This window comes from Cucumis sativus, chromosome 2 (assembly GCF_000004075.3).
Source record: "Cucumis sativus cultivar 9930 chromosome 2, Cucumber_9930_V3, whole genome shotgun sequence".
Taxonomy (NCBI): domain Eukaryota; kingdom Viridiplantae; phylum Streptophyta; class Magnoliopsida; order Cucurbitales; family Cucurbitaceae; genus Cucumis; species Cucumis sativus.
Window position 1 is genome coordinate 22,606,326 of NC_026656.2, and position 20,978 is coordinate 22,627,303.

At 33.8% G+C, this 20,978-nt stretch overlaps 3 protein-coding genes and 1 long non-coding RNA gene across 5 annotated transcripts; 1 reads left to right on the top strand and 3 right to left on the bottom strand.

The window, feature by feature from the left end:
* Nucleotides 1-4,774: 4,774 nt before the first annotated feature.
* Nucleotides 4,775-5,973, bottom strand: LOC116402120. Its single transcript, XR_004214554.1, has 2 exons — nucleotides 5,832-5,973; nucleotides 4,775-5,743 (listed from the first exon to the last, which is right to left on the bottom strand). It is a non-coding gene; the product is annotated as an uncharacterized LOC116402120 (long non-coding RNA).
* On the top strand, nucleotides 5,212-8,254 carry CLCA (chloride channel protein CLC-b-like). The gene is made up of 6 exons (NM_001280747.1): nucleotides 5,212-5,405; nucleotides 5,504-5,704; nucleotides 5,805-5,982; nucleotides 6,267-6,799; nucleotides 6,907-8,062; nucleotides 8,147-8,254. The coding sequence occupies exons 1-6, from the start codon at nucleotides 5,212-5,214 to the stop codon at nucleotides 8,252-8,254; spliced, it is 2,370 nt and encodes a 789-aa protein (NP_001267676.1).
* Nucleotides 8,255-9,002: 748 nt separating this feature from the next.
* Nucleotides 9,003-10,681, bottom strand: LOC101212623 (mavicyanin). Its single transcript, XM_004138744.3, has 2 exons — nucleotides 10,438-10,681; nucleotides 9,003-9,557 (listed from the first exon to the last, which is right to left on the bottom strand). Exons 1-2 carry the CDS (start codon nucleotides 10,631-10,633, stop codon nucleotides 9,229-9,231), a joined length of 525 nt encoding a protein of 174 aa, XP_004138792.2. The 5' UTR covers nucleotides 10,634-10,681; the 3' UTR covers nucleotides 9,003-9,228.
* A 710-nt stretch (nucleotides 10,682-11,391) lies between these two features.
* On the bottom strand, nucleotides 11,392-20,848 carry LOC101210259 (nucleolar complex protein 2 homolog). Of its 2 annotated transcripts, none has more exons than XM_004138566.3 (11): nucleotides 20,690-20,848; nucleotides 20,469-20,593; nucleotides 17,944-18,015; nucleotides 17,286-17,852; nucleotides 16,791-17,093; nucleotides 15,733-16,062; nucleotides 15,447-15,653; nucleotides 14,657-14,743; nucleotides 13,480-13,574; nucleotides 12,215-12,340; nucleotides 11,392-12,125 (listed from the first exon to the last, which is right to left on the bottom strand). In XM_004138566.3, the coding sequence occupies exons 1-11, from the start codon at nucleotides 20,700-20,702 to the stop codon at nucleotides 11,846-11,848; spliced, it is 2,205 nt and encodes a 734-aa protein (XP_004138614.1). In that variant the 5' UTR covers nucleotides 20,703-20,848; the 3' UTR covers nucleotides 11,392-11,845. The 2 variants fall into 2 exon arrangements, with proteins under 2 accessions (XP_004138614.1, XP_031737022.1); XM_031881162.1 differs by having other exon boundaries at nucleotides 11,392-12,140.
* Nucleotides 20,849-20,978: the final 130 nt, after the last annotated feature.

Consider the following 20,978-nt stretch of genomic DNA (forward strand, 5'->3'; position numbering starts at 1 on the left):
CGATAGACTTTTTTTTTTTTTGTTATACTTCCAATTCTTTTAAATTTTAGTTATATAATTAATTATTATCTATAAAATTGCTATATAATTTAAATAAATTTTTTTTTAACTATTATCCGCAAAAATGAGCGATGATAAAGAGAATTATCAAAAGTAAAAAGATTGATAAAATGTTTCCCTTTATAGGGTTATAGAATAACACTCCAATTGTATTTAACATATTTAATTATTTATGACTTATTTACGATCATGACACATGGTTTAAAAGATCTTATTGTATAAATTCTTTAAACTTAGGAACAACGCTATTCTATTTTATGTAACATTCTTTCTGATAAAATTGATGTTCTTCTGCCATGTGAGTGTAGCTCACACACTGTTTATAAGAAATGGATGAAAGGTTTAGCAATAATTATTAAGAATTTGATCAAAGTTCTACGTTGGTTAAATATGGTGATAGTTATAAGTTTATAAAAAATAACAATTATCTCTGATTATAGAAGGTCTTTTCAAAATAATACCGAAAGAAAAATCATATTTGAAGATATTAAGTCTTAATTTGCCAACTTTACAAAACAAGTTTTCATTGTTAGTGTTTTGTTTTTTCTTTTTGGAGTTTTTTCTCACTTTTTTTCTTTTGTGATAAAATTTAGGTGAAATATGTAGAATAGGTGATAAATAATTGTACCATTTTCTCTCCAATTTACTTTATTGTGAAGGGTAAGATATAATTATAATATAGTAAATTATTGGTCGTTATAGAAGTCATTACTTAGAAGAGTAATTAAATGATGGTAATTATTAAACCAAGTAGATTGTTTATAACATATACACAACAATAATTATGGACACTTATTATTTGTTACTGTTAATTTGTTTTGAGAAACAAAGAAAAATCATTTTTTTTTAAATGTATTTTAATAAATGCTAGGGTAGAGATTTGAACTCGGGATCTCTTGTCCACAGGAACATACAGGTATCAGTTGAGTTAAGCTCATGTTGCCAAAAAAAAAAAAAGACAACATATTTTTTCACTCACATATCAATAATAATAATTAATTAGTTTAGAAATTACCATAGTTTTCAATTTCAAAGAGTTGTTTAATTTTAATTTTCGTATTTTACGTTAATACGGTCTTCATCATCATTATCATGAATATCATGTACATGAAAGTAGAATTATTATACTCAATTTTACAAGAACTTTTGAAATGGTTTATATACTCTTTGAAGCTCTCCTAAATTTATAAGTTTGTCCAAAAACCAAAATGGATAGAATTCTACATAACTTTTAAATGTAGAATGAGTTGTGAACGATATTTATTGTTTCAATTTACCATCGAGAAGAATGATAGTCTCTCTCATAGCTTATAGTCTCGCTATTTCTTTGGTTACCTTTGATAGTTATGCACTAAGAAATGTTAGAAGCTCTTGATGCTTTTGTTTTAGTTTCTACTCATTTTCTTCCATGTAAAAGATTGTTGTAGATTTCATTACACGGAAAGAAAAACGAAACATTAATCTTAAATTCTGATGAAGTTTCATTTTCAAATTTAACTTTCAAATGTTAAATTGATAGTTATTTTTCATCCATTACAATAAAACTTTATCTTCATACATTATGAAATATCATTAAACATCATATATATTTTTTTTATGAGAAGAAAATAATAATAAATAAATTTAAAATTAGAAAGAAAGAAAAGAAAACGGAGGAGTGGCGTCTGGAGAAGGCACCGTTTTGCTTTTACACTCTTTTTCTCCCTCAACGTGAACTCCGTGTTTGTTTGTTCAAAAAGAGAAACAATAAATAAATAAACAAATTCAATTAGTTAGGAAATAACTAAAAGCTGCCCAATAATTTTAGTTAAATTAATTTATTTTTCCCTTAATTATATATATTTCTTCCCTCACTAATTTTATATAATTAAATAAATTGTGGGTAAATGAATTTAGATACTCCATTGACTGTGGAAATCCGTTCAAAGATTTTAATTTCATTTTTATTGAGAGATCATAAGATGGGAGGGGCCATCTTTTGTTTATGTTTAATACTCTTTTTTTATTATTATTATTAAAAGCAAATGTGCATTCATTTAATTAATTACTATAACGTACATTAAATATAAACTATTTAATTTCCTCAAAATACAAGACAAATTATTTAATATACAAATTAATTACTACATTTGACTTTATCAAATATAATATAATCATAATAGGCATATTTGAAACACATACATAAATGCAAATGGAATGTCATTCCACAATTCATTTGTAAAGGAAAATTTGTTCTTCTTTACTAAAAATAAAGTTAGAATATAGTTTAATCAATTTTAGTAAAAAAGATTTTTGATCAATTAAATTTAAAATTTATTGAACGACTAAAAGTATATAGGTTAAACTTGACCAAATTTTTAAGTATAGATAAAAGTAGATTAAAAAAAAAGTTCAAAATATTATTTGAGTTTTGTATTTGGAACTAGTTTTTATATTTTCAATAATTTAATTATAGTCTAACAAATTAGTTAATTTGCCTGAAGATTAATTAGGTAGGACAAGAAATTACACTAAGTAAATAGATTTTTTTTCGTTTTTTTTCGAATAACTAATTAGTAATATAAACTAATTAAATTAAAAATCTATTAAAATTGACGATTTAAAAATGAACTAAAATTTAATCAAAATACAAAATGAATGAAAAATGTATTAATTGATAATGTAATCTAAAATAATTAAAATGTTTTTAAGTATAGAATAAAGAAATTATCCTAAATAGTAAAAAAATGAAAATATTTATCAAAAACAATAGATTTAACAAAATTGTTATAACATAGTAAATATTTTAATTTATTTTGTTATTTTAAAAAGGTGTAAAATTAAATATGGAAAGAAATAATAGATTTTGATGGATATATATGATGAAGGAGAATTTAATTATGTTAAATTTAATTTAGTAAATATGTTAATGTTAATTTTAAAAACAAATGTAGATAAATTAATTAATATTATATGCATTGAAGAGATAAAGATGTGGAAACCAAACGCCGAAAGCATTGAATTCCAAGTTTTGGTTTCTCTTCTTTCTCTTTGTTTCTTGAAATTCCAATTCCAATCCCTATAATTTGATAATAATTGAGATTTATCCATACATATTTCTGACCTTTCATGGGGACTCATACCCTCACTCACCACTCACCACATCTTCTTTAATGACATCCCCTCCTACGTGGATCTACCCTATAACTACTCGCCACCTGTCACTACATTATACACTCACCTTTTCTCTTTCTCTTTCTTCTCTCTCAATTAATTTTGGACCTTTTGTCGTACAATTATTTTCATTTTTTTTTTCATACCCTTATAAATTATAATCTTTTTAAAATACATTTTTGTACATGAAAATACACTGTTTTTTTTTTTTTTTCATTTTCTTATTATGGTGTTTCCTTTTGTTTGTTTTCTGTTTTGTGTACTTTATGATATCTTAGTTTTTGGGTTTAAATAAATAATAATTAAATTTCTCAAAACCCTTTTTTTTTTTTTCTCTTTTTCCTATAAAAGGGGAGAAGTAGTTTTCAGTCCAAACAAGTAATTTGATATCAAATATTATAATTATTATTTTCATAATTAAAATGAAAAAAAAAAGTAATTATTCCTCATTACATTTCTATATTAGAAAACAATACTAATAATAATTACCCATAAGCTGGAGGAATGACAAATAAAACAATTTTTTTTTATTAAAAGAAAGCTATAAAGTTGTTGGCCGATGTTATTGAAATCACATTACAAATTTTATTACCAAACTTAGATCGGCTTACCTCTTCCATCACCGAAGAGCCATTTTATAATCCACCGTCCATTCTTCTTCATCCATCGGTCTACAACACACCAGGTGTTCCAAATCAATTGCATTTGTCCATTTTTGCTCAATCCCTATCTCACCGGATCCAATTAGCCCTCAGGAATCACCGATAATATTTTCAAAATGATACGAATTTTGTTAATTTAATTTCCACTCCATCCTATTAATTAACATTTTTTATAAAAAAATTCATGAAATTGACGTTTAATCATAATGTCTAAAGGATAAACTCTTACGTTATTTTCATCTTTTAAATTCAAACAGTATCACATCAAGTAGAGATAAAGATGCAATATGTATAATGTATTTTTAATATTATGAAATTATTTATGGGTACTGTTAGAATAGCACATGGCACATGTGGGTATGCATGTTAAAGACTAGTGGATTTTTTTTTTTTTTTTGTTTGCGTGGATAGAGTGCAATTCTCACCTCATTAAACTTATTAAACCATAATTGATGTTTTTGTATTATAAAATTATGAATGATCTTATATTTCACTTTCTAGTTTATAATGTTTACCTTTTTTTTTTTTTTCTTGAAATGTGATGGGGAACCAATCAATCGTTTTAGCAATATTCAATCTTGTTCCTATCTTCATATTTATAATATTGCATTATTTTCATAAAAGCCAAGAATCAAAATGAATTTTCTACATAAAATGTATAGGTTATCATCAAATATAAAAAATGGGATGAAACTTCCCTTTTTTCAAGTGGGTGGATTATCACAAATATCTGTATCATCTATTGAAATGAAACACACCAAGCAACTTGACTCAAGGGACAAACTTTCTTTTTAATTAGAAAAAAAAAAACAATAAAGTTGTGAATAAAGACAGAGAATATATGTAATTTTTGTTATGTATATAAAAATGTCATATTTGGTGAAAGAAAGGTGTCACAATTGTAAATTAATGATCCAAATGGGCTCAAACCAAATGAGTGTTAAAGTTGTTTTCTAATACATCACGACGAAGGAGTAAGGGTAGAGATTGAACGTCTGACCTTTAAAAAGAGAATACATGTTGATACCAAGATAAGTTGGAGTCTTGATGAAAACAAATAAACATGATTTTTTTTTTCCACCCAAAAAGAACTACTGACAAACCAAAAATGAAAAGTGGAAAAAGGGTAAAGAATATGGGAAAAAATGAACTGGCCATTAAAATGACCACAAGGGAGAAAATGACAAGACAAGTGCATGATTGAGACGACATTGTTGCATTAAAATCCTAGAACAGAGGAGAAGCTTTGCACTTTCTCCCAATCCACAAACTAAACCCAACCCCAATACTTGACCATCTTCTCTTCTCGTCTCTCTGTGTCCATTTCACTGCACCAATGGATGAGAATCCAAGCTTTGTTACAGAATCAACTCTCACAAACTCCATGGAAGCAGAACCTCAAGATGAAGAAAGAGACCCAGAAAGCAATCCTTTAAACCAACCCCTTCTCAAGAGAAACAGAACTCTCTCTTCTAGTCCTCTTGCCATTGTTGGGGCAAAAGTTTCTCTCATTGAAAGCTTGGATTACGAGTAAGAATAGTACTACATGAAAGCAAAAGCATACCTTTTTTTTTTTCCTTTTTCGTTGAATTCTCCAATTTGTTGAATTGGATTTGGTTTGAATTCAGGATCAATGAGAACGATCTGTTTAAGCATGATTGGAGAAGCAGATCCAAAGTTCAAGTGCTGCAGTACATATTCTCTAAATGGACTTTGGCTTGTCTTGTTGGACTTCTTACAGGGATCATTGCCACTCTCATCAATCTTGCCATTGAAAATATTGCTGGCTACAAGCTTTTGAAAGTGGTTGATTACATAAAGGAAGAAAGGTAAGTACATACGAACCAATTAGACTTGGTTTTGTTCGCCTGCAAAAACAGAAACTTAATGAATTAAAAAATTTATGGTTTCCAAATGATTTGGATTAAGGTACTTAATGGGGTTCGCATACTTTACCACTGCCAACTTCCTTCTGACTTTTGTTGCTGCTGCTCTCTGTGTATGCTTTGCTCCCACCGCAGCTGGGCCTGGCATACCAGAAATTAAAGCCTATCTCAATGGCATAGACACTCCTAATATGTTCGGCGCCACGACGTTGATCGTTAAGGTCTGTATGCCACATACTTTCTTGTTGAATCTCAGCACAACGAACACGGTCGATCGAGTCATCTTTGGATTGTCATCATCACTGTATATTGCATATCAGCATTTGCTTTTGATTGATTGATTGAATAGGTTTAAGATTTAGAAAGGTTACGTAATGCCATGAATGCCAATGCCATTCATTGATCAATCTACAAAATGAATCAGACTGATCTGCAGCTCATACAGAATGTAGATAATGAAATTACTCCTTTGATCTTTGATATCTATAAGGTTTGATCCTTGTAGATTGTTGGAAGCATTGGAGCAGTGGCAGCTGGGCTAGATCTTGGGAAAGAAGGGCCTCTAGTACACATTGGCAGCTGCATTGCTTCTTTACTTGGACAGGGTGGACCAGATAACTATCGAGTCAAATGGACATGGCTACGCTATTTCAACAATGATCGTGATCGTCGGGATCTTATCACATGCGGGGCATCATCAGGGGTTTGTGCAGCTTTTCGGGCTCCAGTTGGGGGTGTCCTATTTGCTCTAGAAGAGGTGGCTACTTGGTGGAGGAGTGCCCTGCTATGGAGGACCTTCTTCAGCACAGCCATTGTTGTGGTAGTGCTAAGAACTTTCATTGAAATATGCAAAGCAGGTGATTGTGGGCTGTTTGGAGAAGGAGGGCTCATCATGTTTGATGTCAGTGGTGTTTCTGTAAGTTACCATATCATGGACATTATTCCAGTTGCTATCATTGGCCTTCTTGGTGGATTCCTTGGAAGCCTTTACAATCATCTTCTCCACAAAATCCTCAGAGTTTACAACCTCATCAATCAGTAAGCAAATTCACTCAAAAGGAAACTAGATTCAAATATTTGTCATAATTAGACTAACTTGCAGAATGATTTGATGAGAATTGCAATGGTGAAAATGGTATTTGCAGGAAAGGGAGAATGCACAAACTATTACTAGCCTTAGCAGTATCACTTTTCACTTCAATTTGCCAATACAGTTTGCCATACCTTGTTCAATGCACTCCCTGCAACTCTTCTCTTTCAGATTCAGCTTGCCCAACCAATGGCCGGTCCGGCAACTTCAAGCAATTCAACTGTCCTAAAGGCTATTACAATGATCTCGCTACCCTTCTTCTCACCACCAACGACGACGCTGTTCGAAACATCTTCTCCATCAACACTCCAGCCGAGTATCAGCCTCTTTCCCTTGTCATCTTCTTCCTTCTCTACTGCATATTAGGGTTATTCACCTTCGGTATCGCCGTCCCTTCCGGTCTCTTCCTTCCGATCATCTTGATGGGCTCTGGCTATGGCCGCCTCATCGGCCTCCTCATGCGACCCTACACCAATCTCGATCAAGGACTCTTAGCTGTTCTCGGTGCTGCTTCCTTAATGGCCGGCTCCATGCGAATGACCGTTTCTCTTTGTGTCATATTCCTCGAACTCACCAACAATCTCCTTCTCCTTCCGATCACCATGATTGTTCTTCTAATTGCAAAAACAGTCGGAGACAGTTTTAATCCTAGCATTTACGACATCATTCTCCACCTCAAAGGACTTCCATTCCTCGACGCGAATCCGGAGCCATGGATGAGAAACATAACCGTCGGTGAGCTCGCCGACGCGAAACCAGCGGTGGTGACACTTCGGGGATTAGAGAAAGTATCACGCATTGTGGAGGTTCTTAGGAACACAACACACAATGGATTCCCTGTTGTGGATGCCGATGCGGTTGTGCCGCCGGTGGGCATGGCAGTGGGAGCGACGGAGCTGCACGGACTAGTACTGAGAGCGCATCTACTACAAGTGCTGAAGAAGAAATGGTTCTTGAGAGAGAGGAGGAGGACGGAGGACTGGGAAGTGAGGGAGAAATTTACATGGGTGGAATTGGCGGAGAGGGAAGGAAAGATCGAAGAGCTTGTAGTGACGAAAGAGGAAATGGAAATGTACGTTGATCTTCATCCATTGACGAACACTACACCGTATACAGTACTGGAAAGCATGTCGGTGGCAAAAGCTTTGGTTCTTTTCCGGCAAGTAGGACTCCGCCATTTGTTGATCGTCCCCAAATATGAAGCAGCCGGAGTAAGCTCATCATCATCATCTTCTTCTTCTTCTTCTTTTACTCAGTCCATCGGAATTGCTTTAATTCATGGTTGTGTTGTGCAGGTTCCGCCGGTGATTGGGATCTTGACGAGGCAAGATTTAAGGCCATACAATATATTGAGTGCATTTCCTGATTTGGCAAGGATCAAAGGCAATGAAAAACGGAATTGAACTATGAAGATTTCTCAAACTCATTCATGACTATATTCAACACAAAGTATACACAACGATCTCCCACATATTCCATTGTTTTCTGCTGCAATTTGTTTCTTCTTCAAGTTCATATCATTGTTTCTTTCTATTATTTCTTTTCTTCTTCACCAATTTTGGGGCCTTCTATTAAATTCAATTTTACAAATAAACAAAATGGATTCTCCATTCAATTTTGATTCTGTTTGTTTTATATATATATATAGTTATGCTTAAATAAAATTTACCATCATTTTACCTCTACTTTCTTTACTTTCTTTACTTTCTCTACTCTTTTTGGGCTTTTACCAACTTGTTGTGTTCCAAAGTCTTGTACAAACAATTTTCGTTTTTGTTTCCGAATGTATTATCGTCCATCTTTAAGATGACATATAATTGATATTGTACGCACTGTTATGCAACAAATGCCTTTGGAATCGAGAGTGCATGATGATGACGACGACGATGATCTTATCATAAAATTGTGAATGACCAAATTTGTATTGTCAAAGACCTAAAATAAATAATGTGATATTTGTTTCACTAATGGTCACAATTGTACTTAAACAACCTAACCTACATAGCTTATAAACAGATTAAGACACTTTCCCACTTCCTTACCCAATACATCATATTTCAAACTCAACTTCATAGTTAACTACATTTTCTATTCTATAATCCATATAGATAAAAACATAATTGTTCCTCTAAACAAGACCGATACGTCTTATTTATAAATTAATTGATAATACTCAATAACATTATCTTATTCTCACTCATATTAATAATACATCAACGTGAATATAACTCAATTGTAGTTCACATATACCATAACCATATTTTAAAAAGGAAAAAAACAAATAACAAAAACATGATTTAAACCAAAAAAAAAAAACTCATAATTAAAACCAACTAACACAAAAAAGACTACAACTCAAAAGTATTTAATTAACATTTCACATGGATCTCAAGGCATAGAAAGGTAGCAGCGTAAGGATGAAACCCATAAGAGAATAAGGTGAATTAGAAGAAGAAGAAGAAGAAGAAGAAGGTGAAGATGGAGTAGAGGAAGCACTGCCAGTGGCTATCTTGATCTTGACCTTCATTCCTTGGCTGCAATGACCGATTGTTCCACAGGCGAAGTATCGAGTACCGGATTTGGTCAATTTAATCGCGTCATTTCCGCTACTCTTTGATTCGATTGAATTTCCAATGTCGCAGTTCTTGTATGAACTTTCATCCGAAAGCTCTACCACACTGTGCAAGCTTGAATCGTACTTGAAAACTGTTCATATTTTGCAAAATATTAGAAGTGGAGTTGTTTCAACGTATAAAAGAAGTCTAAGTTTTGATTTCAAATTATGTTATTAAAAATATTTCAAAGCTTAAGTGTGATAATTTAGTTAACTTCTTTTTTATATACTCTAGTTTGAGTGTGGGAAATAGTGTAAGTAGTCTCGAAAGAGTGTTTTATTTGTAACTTTGGTCAACGATTGCAATAGTGTAGTTTAAAGTTTTTTACGTTAATTTTTATGTATATGAGTTTATTCTTTTCTTGTATTGTGTTTTTCGGTTTTTTCTTACCGAAGTAATGAAAGATTTTTTTAAAAGAATTTGTACAAATGACTATCCTTAGGAGCCCAACTAAAATTTGGCAAAAAAACGAATGAGAAATGACTTCTATTGATGACGTTAACCACGTGTGAAAGTATCCAAAACGCAGCCTCTAGCACTCTATGAGGTCCCGTTCCTTCCCTCACTCCACATCTCTTTCCCACTTTTTCTTCTTATTCCCCATCAGACAAGACACAGTTGCAATTTCTTTCTTTGTTCGGATTCTTCCTCTCGTGCTCTAGTCTCTTTCTCGACTTCTTCCTCTCACTATTTGGTATTTCTCTCTCGCTTTTTCCTCAAACTCACTAATTCTAGGAGGGAAAAGGAAAAGAATTCAAAGGAAAGAAGGAAGGGAAAAAAAATGGTTATTTCAAAACTCAAAAGAGCAACCAAAAGAAAATATTGGATTTTCAACGATCTCATATAGGCCCCTAAAAATAGACTATTGGTACCATTTCTCCAACAAAAACTGTACTTCAAAATCAAATCGAAAGTCACATAAAGTTTCTTATTAATACAATTTTTTTGTATTTATATAGAAATTTACTCACCAATTTGATCACCAACTTTGAAGGTCTGGGAAGAAGCCCAAGAATCAAAATCAACAGATTCTTGCCATCCTTGACTTCCCCCAACCATATGTCTTTGATCTGCCAAACTCATTTCCGCCATTAAAGCTGCACCCACAATCATCATAACCAACACACCTCTCTTCATCATCATCATCATCATCATCGACCCCTCCATTTCTATAAATTCTTAGGCTTTGATATCATATCTCTAGCAGCTTATTCTAATCCTCTATTTATACACTTCCCCTTTTCTCTTCTCACTTCAAAAACAAAACTAAGAATACTTTTTCTTTTTAATGTAATTGATGTTGAAATGTGTGGATTTGCCGCAAAGTTAAATGCGGTTGGTTTAAACAGCTAAACGAAAGCTTGGAGTTGAAACAAAGCTATGTATATATGCACAGCATGATTCATCAGTTGTTGAATTGGATTGAGAACTCAAAACACTCTAAAAACGACAAGTTGAAAGCTACAACACATCCAAATATTATTGTTGTTTTTAAATAGCCTTCTTTCTCTACTAACGACAGTGTTTTTCTTGGTGCAAAACATGCTAACTTTGTATTACCAAACCATTGTTAACAGCCATTTGTATCTTTCTGTTTAAGCAACCAAATTACGTGTACTTAATATCAACATGAACACTGCTCTTACACATATGTTATATTAAGAAAAGTATTTTTACACAATGTATTATAGATTTGTTTGGATGACGAATATTGAGGGTAAAATCGATAGATTTACAGAAATTTAAAAAAAAAATTGATGAAAACATATAAAATCAAATTGTTGAAGTGGTATTGTGCTATAACTAGAATCATAGATATTAAGGATTTTTGTTACCCATCGTATTTGCTAAATGAAATTGACACAGATGTCGAGCAATAGCAATAACAAAATAAATGTGTGCTAGACTCGAGTTAAGCAAAAGTGATTGAAAAAAACTCAATCCATAATTCAGTTGGATGACTAATGTTGAGATCTAACTTCATCAAAATTTTATATCAATTTTTTCATACATCTAATGCAGATATTGACATTGACATACACGTTCTTGACAGTACTACATTGTCACATATTTCAACTAGAAAAACTATCCATGGTGCAAATATTCTAGGCATTGCCCAACATTAAAGAAAATGAAAAAATAAAAATGGGCCGCTTGTAGTCTTCTCTCCTAATTTTCTCAATCAGATGACAAACACTGACCATTGAAAGCTTCCCCTCCTCCAATGTCCCTCAAAATCGCCATCCACCTCCAATGCTCACCTTAACTTTTGTTGGAACCAGCCCATGAAGAGCAAAAACCATGGGAAATGGCATCATTTTACCTATTTCTTTCGTCGAGTTCTTGCAAATGCTATGTACCATCTCTGCCTACTCCTTTTTATCGTGAAGTTTTTCTCTTCTTGGCCTTATTTGCAGGCGAACAGTTCTTCTTCTTTGATCCTCGTGATCGTGCTTTCGGCTTCTTTGTCTGCTTTCTAATAGGTTCCACATCCTCATTGCCATCACTTTCAGCTGAAGTGTCACTTAAAGGTTCATCATCCTCATCCGAACTGAGCACCAAGTCCTCCACAACATCTTCATCTCTAGGAGCTGCCTTATCCTGTTGCTCCATCTTTCTTTTCTTTTTCTTGCTTTTCTTTTCTTCTGGATGCTTCTCCCTAACAATTATAAAGCTTAACCATGGTTCATTTTGTGTGCTAAAAAACAAGTGTAAAAATGTGTCAAGTTGACTACTTGTTTAACTTACTTGGAATTGCTTCCTGGTAACCAGGTGGAACTAAAGGCTGAGGTCCCTTTTCTTCCCTCAGTATCCTCGTCCTCGCTGTCTGACCCACTTTTCCCAAATACCGATGAATGTTCACCATAAAGAACACTGCAACATACAAGCAAGTTAAATAGGAAACATAGGAAATCATACACAACAATTACCAATGCAGGTTTTTTTACATTATCTGCGAAACCTTTGCTTCAATTATCAAAATTATGACATTCATACTTATTTATTTATTTTCTTCATAGGTATCCATATCCAGGTCAGCTTATGTATACCTTGACCACTCCCATGAGATAACTCACTTGACCCAACAACATTTAGGAGCCAAAAAACTCAGTAAGATATTATACGTAAAAGGAAATCCTGCCCTTTTGTCCTTTAGGTTATGGGTCTGGCCCCTTTGAATGCCAATCTCTGTTTCTAATAAATAAAAAATACATATCCCAATTTTCGTCCTGGGGAGATCTCACAACCATCTCTGCTTGCACCATAAGAAATTGTCGGGGCATGTTTTCATACTTAATTTAGTTTCTGCCTTCTGCTAACTTATAAACATCCTTGCACATCAGTGAGCTATTCATCTCCTAGATGGTGGAGTTTATGTAAAAAAAACGTCATGGGAAGCCCTTCTCTTGTAGTCTCCGGATTTGTATGATCAGCCACTTTGGTTATGAAGGACAGCAGTATGGAAAAGTGTTACAAGATTATCAGAACTACTCGACATGTTTTAATTGTAGCCGTGCCAAATATATTAGAGAACTTGCCTAGATTTCCTCTTAGCTAGATTATCAGAGATGTTTGATAGTAATTCTTCTCAACTAGACAGGAGAAAAAATCTTCAGAATCCTAGAAGTCCATATTTTTCCAATTGGAAGTCTCTATTGTAATCACCTTTAGGTGCTTTGGGGTTGCTCCTTATTTCATTTATTCAATGAAATGTTTCTCATTAGAAAAAATAATAAAAATAAAAATCTCGTCATATTGTGTTAAATCTATTGCAACTTTTTCTTGGCTATTGCAGATGTTAAAACTCAAGTCCCACGAAGATCTCTTGCATAATCTCCTCTGGTTTCTTACTGAGAGAGATTGTCTTCTCTTCCTCACTCTCTTTCTCTTCCTTCCCCTATCCATATATGTTTTATTTTCTCATTCTTTTTTTTTTTGCAATGAACACAACATCTTTAAGAAGAAAAAAAAAGGACGAAGAAATATCCCCATCCATACAGAGAAATATATACCTAGATTCAGATAGAGAATCTGTTCGTTGTCGAGCTCTTTGACGTAATGTTGAGACATACTGTGACAGTGGGCTGGCCCCCAACTTCTTTTCATCCTAAGACACAAGAAATGATACTTCTTTTTTGTAAGAAACGGAAGGAATAGTACTAAAACTATACTAAAAATATAATCAATTTTAATAAAATAAGATAATTAAAAAGAAAAGCCTAGCTCATAGTCCTAATGCAAGGCCAATTAACTACAGAACAAAACAAAACCAAAAAAGGGCATGTGCAACTTCCAAAAAAAAAAAAAGCAATGGAATAGAGGTGCAGAAAACTAAACCAAAGACCACAAAATTGCTAGGAAGAAAACTCTAACCCATACCATGCACTATCAACTCTATCCTCGAGGGTATATTAACTTTATCCTAATCTTTTGCTCGTCGTCCATGTTCCACAAAGAAACCATAAAACCTAAAAAGTTACAAGGATAATTTTCCTCTCATGCTCCGGAAAGATTCCATGAACATATAACTCTATGGAATGTTTACATTGACATTCCCCCATTCAGAAAACTTACCTCACAAGAAAGAAGCAAAGGAACACAACATGCAAATTAACAAGGAGTTAGGCCTGGGTTGGTGGGTGAAGCATCCCTGGAAATTAGGGTGCGTTGAGCTATGAGCCTAGGGTGAAAAGTGACCCTCTGACAAGTAGTTATATATATGCACACATTCAACATTGTGTAGCTCTGCATATACTAAAGTCAACAATCATTACTGCGTACATACTAAACAAGAAGACAAACAATCAAATTCAAAGAAGAATAAATAAATATTAAAAAAAAACAAATCAACAGAACACAATAATGCGAGAATTTATGCAATCATTGCCAACATGCTTCGTTTGAGGTAGCACTGACATCAACAACGACAGACCTAGATCACAAATAAACATCCAAAAGCATAAGAAAAGCACAACTGGCAGCAGAAGAAGAGAGAATACAAAGAGGGGACTATCTAGGGGGATTGGCACAAGCATTTAGAATTAGTGAATTCATACAATCACTGACTAAACACAAATTCAGGTAACAAGTAACATTGACATCAACAATGGTTGATCTAGAGCACAAATAAATATCAACCTGGAACTGGAAGCATAAAGAAACGCAAAGGGAAAAAGCAAAAATCCAAACCTCAAGAAAGGATGATACAACAGGATCATTTGGCAAAAAGGAAACTGAATTACGCCTTTCATTTGTAAACTCTGCGTTGGCCTCAACCTAAATAAGGAAGATACAAAAATTTCATGCACAATAACTTGGCAGTATACAAAATACTTGAACAAAACAAACCTTTTAGTTAAAATAAACCCTAATATAATCTATTCTTAGAGTTTCTCTAATTTGGTATAAATGCCACACTCCCTAACAATTATACTCTTAATGTTCTTTTGGCCAATTGGAAGACCTTTCTTTGTGATATTCCTGGCCAAGAAGAATCAGTTTTTTCCCTTCCAAGTATTATGTCACATAATCAATGAAATATTAGTTTCCCGTCCCAAAAAACATGTACAAGAAAGAGGCACTTTCTAAGGATATACGATGCATTGTCTCAACCTTGGTAGGCCGTTGAAAAAGAAAGGATATATCATGTGACCCAAACAGGTACAGAAATAAAGCACTTTGTTGAAATACATTATTTCTAAAAGCATGTCAGAACATTCTCCTTCGTTGTTGAGAATATTTTACATGAAATGGTGATTGCTTATCATGCATCAGCAAATGTAAACAATTTGTTTTCTCTTCTTTCTCAAGTTTGATTTAATTCTACGATCCTACAAGGAATTTTCCTTATTCTCTTGCTGTGTTTTCTTTATCCTCTTGCTTCTCCTAATTCTTCCCCATTATCTTATCCTGTAAGTAGTTTTAGATCCCAGAAAGTAAACATATGCAGTAGAAATTGGATAAAACGTAAAGGACCTACCTGACGAATAAGCTGCTTTATTTCTTTTTGAAACCTCTGAACTTTGGTTGATTTAGAAAAACTACGTAGGCGTACAACCGGGATAAAAGACAACTCAAAGAAAGAGACAGAATAACTCCACTGAGATAAATGGACAGCAAGCTCTTCAATAACTGAAAAAACACATGCCTCCTGAAAAGCTCGTGTTTTTAGGGTGGGCTTGCTTACCTGAAGAAAGGAATAACTAAATAAGATTTAAAAATAAAAGCTGCCGTACACAACAAAGTAATCCTTAATGGTTAATTACCTTCAATATAGTCAGCAAATCAACTGCTTTGCCAATACCTCCTGTTGGCGGTCTGTTTAATTCTTTCATTTCTAGCATGTCTAAAAGAAGCATGGAGACAGGTATAAAAGTTCCAATTGAAGCAGCTATTCGATTTAGCATCTTAATACACCTTAACCTCAAAGGGAAATATCTAGCAGTTGGTACAAGACGAGCTACTCCAGAAATGATCTGAGCCAAGGGATATGCAAGGGGCTTTAAATCAACTTCTGAGCCATAAGCACAAACAGCACCAGTCCAAAGCTCCAGGCAGTTTATGTACTTCCATTCATAAACCTTTCTAAATGCTTCCTGTAAAAAACATTGTTTAAAAATAAACTCAAACATATACTATCAATGTGAAATAAAGTGATTGAATATATCCCATGTTGGACATGGGGAAAAAGGAACAAAAGGAAAACATTATAGCATTTGAAGCAAAGACTGAGCTGATTATAACATAACCATTGGGAAATACTCTTAGAACCCAACCCCCACCCCAACCAAGTTCATTTTATCATCTCTTTAGTGTTTTTAAATGCCCAAGGCGCACTAATGCGAAATGGCCCTTTGGAGCCTAGGCGCAAGGCACACAAAAAGGCAAGGGCTTTTATTTATGAGGTGCACTACATATAATAATATTACATTAAAAAGAGAAAGCATAGTTGAAAAGGAAATATGGAAAAATAAAGACACGGACACAAGAAATTTTGCATATAGGCTTAGTAAATTTGACTTTTTTTAGTTAATAAAGAAGAAAAATCCTTAATTGTTACTATTTTTTTAAAATAATGAAAAGGCTCAAGGCGGGGCTTCACAAAAGCCATGCGCCTAAGAAGCACCCTATTTTGTGAGTCTCGCCTTTCCAAAGCGAAGCACCGGACCTGCGCCTAAGCATGCGCCCAAGAGGGCATTGCCAATGAGACTAATACCCTAAGAAAGTAGAGACCACAGGAAAAATTTCTTGAGCCATCCACTGGAGAAATAATTTAAATATGTCAATGGAACACAATAAATAAGAATGGTTTGAAGATACTTACCTTAGTTCTTGTGTTTAATGCCTCCCTGAGGATCATCGCTAATTGACGGATGAAAAGAAATGCGTGTTGATATGCTACCGAAAGATCAACACGAAAAAGTTCAATGACACAATTTCCAAGAAATTGAATGTGTTGTAACTTGGTTGCATTTACAAATTGGCAGTTCAAAACGTAAGCTTTATACATCCCTTTGTAGCATTCATCGAGACAATCTGATCCAAGTCGAACACACAAATCTCTCAAAAAAAGAAACGAGGTTACAGGGAGGGCACCACCGCCAGTACCCCAAAAGTGAAGGGCAACCTGAAATTTTCAAATAATAAAATCATGACCTTCATAAAATTGATAATGATGAAACAATAAGTGTGAATGGAATAGATAACAATAAATGACATTCCACCTATCCTCTGCCATTCCATTGGGTTATGTAGCACCATTGGACTATCATTAGGATCTTGAAAATTAAACATTAAGGAATTTGAAAGTTAGGAATACCTTTATGTACTTCCGTTTGAGGCTAGGAAATGCAACCAAAAAAATAGAAGAATATTTGAGGCGTCGTAGTGTGAATGATATCATCTCGGTGTCTGTCATTTGGTTGAGAATGTGAAGGGCATTCCCAAGATATGATTTCACAACATGGTTGAATGATTTCCACTTTTTGGTGGTCATCAGCTCTTGTATCATCTCTTTCTTTCCACCAGTGCTAGGAAGCTTTAGAAACTTTCTAAGTATTCCATCCATTTTGCTTAATACAAATAACATAATTTTATTGAAAACAGTACTAGACATGGTACTAAATTTTGTTGAAATGTCATCTCCATTGTCATCACCATAATGACAGGCAGTCCTGAAAGCTTTCAGAAGAGAACGAAGAGCAACCAATTTTCCATTTTCTTCTATTGAATGACACCAAGAATCAACCATTTCCGTAGTTATAGATTTCTTAGATGGTGTTTCTTCCTTCTCAGAAACAACAGGCTTGTTGCTTTTATAATTTTCATGTAAATCAGCATCCTCCACATCACCATCAGCATCTTCAACGTCATCATCAGCATCCTCCTGCACCAAATAGTTACAGAGTTGAGAAACATTGTGTAGCACACAGATGAAACATTGGCAGCTTGCAGCTCAAACAAATGAGTGTACTTACATCAATATCCTCATCGTTAAATTCGAGAAGCTCCTTGTCATGCTCTTTCAAGAACTCAAAAAACTCTGGATCCTATAAACATGATAAACAATGTCAACCAAAACGAGGAGAAAGTACATAAGCAGGGAAAAAAAGCCCACAAAACATATTTAAACTGTTCATTAGCGCCATTTTCAATTATACAAACAACAAAATTCCAAAAAAGAGTTGTGAGGAAATTTTTCATCAACCAGATGATGGGTGGAAGAATGGGAGGATAAGACATTCTCCCAATAACTCATTGAAATAAAAGAAAACTTACCAAGTGGCGTGAGTATTAAAAGGAATTGCATATCTATTTCTTTTATGTCAACTTGACCATAGTGTAGCAGAAAAACTGAACTCCACAAGTCTTTAGATTTTTTATTATTATTATTTAAATAAATTTTAAAAATAAATAAAGTGTAACCAAAAGTCCTCATGGTGAGAACTTTTTTCTTTACTTTATTTTAGAGGAGAAATATTTCATTGAATAAATGAAATAAGGGAGATCCCAAGCACCTATGGGTGTTTACAAAATAAATTTCTAATAAGAGATTAAATAGGAAAGAGCAAAAAGCTTAAAGAGGTCCTCAAGGTTAGCTCTTAACAGACCTAGAAAGAAAGTACCATTAATATTACCACCATGATATCTTCAACAAGGATGTATAGCATTATTTGTTTCTTATTAGAATCTAACTAATAACTAAAGCTGCTTAAGTTCATTATGTTTCCTCAAAGAAATTGTCAGACATAGAGATCTGATAGTCTTTTCTTCCACTCTAGGCAGTTTTATACAAAATAACAAGCAAGCTCAAAGAATAAATTAGCAAATGTTTTAGTATATGTGTGGCGTAGTAAGACGAAAACGACAATCAAATGTTACTACTGAAAACATTGTTAACACTGATGTAAGGGGAACCCACACAACCACCTATGGTGGCAGGCAAGATGAGCCCCGTGCTTGTGGTTGCCTAGTGCAACCATCTTCAGTCATGCAACAATCCTCATCACCTTTCAATTGTCCTTCTATCACCTTCTAAACTTGGGTGAAGAAAGGCAAGTTTCAGTACTAAAAACTTCATAGCTAAAAAATCATATTTCGTTCACCCTCTCTTGAGAATAAAAGGAATCAAAGTGAAGTAACTTTGTTCGATCCAACTATACTCCAAGAATATATTAATTTTCAATGTTATTTTGTATTCCTACTTCCTGTTAACAATATATGATTATAGTATTGGTTATTATACAATTTTTTGTTTCATTGTGCACCTCAATTCACCAATACAATAAAATTTATGCACTTTTGCCCTCCAATAAGCAAGAAGTCTGTCATCTTAGCACACTTCAAGCCCCTAGGTGAGAAGTTTTTTCTTTTTTTTCTTTTTTCTTTTTTTGATAGAATCAACAACTTTCATTGCAGACAGGCATGAAGTTTGTTGTCTTCTTTCCATTAAACTTGATTGCTAATTACCATCACAAAGGTCGATAATTCAATCACTGACCAAGAGCTAATTATCGTCAACAGAGCTAAAATTGTTATCATTCTATTTCATAACTCTTTTAGACTTCTTACTCTCATTCTCGAACAAATATCTTTTTGGGAAAAAAGAATATTAAGCCTTGGAGTACATTGGTTTAAATCTTTCCGGTACTATCACTCTTACAGAAAATTTCATAAATGATTTAAACAACCCAATCAGTCAATATGTTAGATAATCAGATCACATTTGATCAGTATTTTAAGAAGCACTCTCGAGCGTGCGCCTAGGCTCAAGGCACAGGTCTATCGCCTCAGGAGTGCGCCTTTTGTGAAGCCCCAAGGCTCAAAGCCCTGCTTATTAATTTTTTAAAGAAATGATGATAATTAAGGATTCTCCTTAATTGTTAACTACAAGAGTCAAATTTACTATGCCTAAATGCAAAAATTCTGATGTTTTAGGTATTTTTTCTGTATTTCTCTTCAACTATGTTTTCTCTTTTTAATGTAATATTTTTATATGCAGTGCACCTCACAAAAAAAAAAAAGCCTCCTCTTTGTGCGCCTTGCGCCTTGCGCCTAGGCTCCAAAGAGCCATTGCGTATTAGTGTGCCTTGGGCATTTAAAAACACTTCATTGGATTAATTTGTTGACCTAGGTTTATTTATTTAAGTTGGACAAATGTCTAAACCAAACAATTTGATAGGATTCAAAAAGTAACTCACCAACATGACTTCATCTTAAGAAGTCACAACTGAGTATACTACACCAATAACCCTAACCTGCAACTACAAATTATAACAATGAAATACAAAATGATGGGTCCAACAAGTTGCTCAACCCAACCCGTAAACCCTCTTACTCTACAAAAATGACATCAAATCGATCAAGAACTCAAATTAAACCATAACCCAAATCTTTGCCTTTAGCCTTGAAAGTATTTTAGTTACAAGAACAACTAGCTAGTATAACAACTTTTTCATTGAAATAGTTTTCCCTGGAAATTTGTGTACAAGATGAAAAATACCTTAGTTTGAAGTCTCTGCAATTGCTCAATATGCTCTTTGGCTTTACCCCCTGTGTTTGGAAGTGCATTCTTCCCAGTTTCTTCTTCTTCCACCTCGTGGTTTAGTTTGAGGTCCCGTTTTTTAGCTGATATGAAAGCAGTAAAGTTTGATTACTCAAAAACAGAGACAAATGCCATGAGCAGAAGAAATTATAAAAAGGAAATAATATATGCAGTAGTACCTTTGACACCCATGTTTGATAAGTACAAGAGCAGTCCTACTTCAGAGAAGCCTTGGAATGATATCTGATAAAGAAGATTTAGAGCTAATCGCAAGGTTTTTCGATTCTTGCTGGGACTTCACCAAAATGCAAAGAAAAAGAAAACAGAGAAGGAAGACGGCGGGGTGAGGAGAGTAAGGAAATGGGTTAGATGGCAGGGGTGTCCACACTCCGGTCCGGTCCGTTTGTTAAACCGGTATCCAAACCGAACAGATCGGTATTTGGAATCTTTGAACCGACCTACACCGGA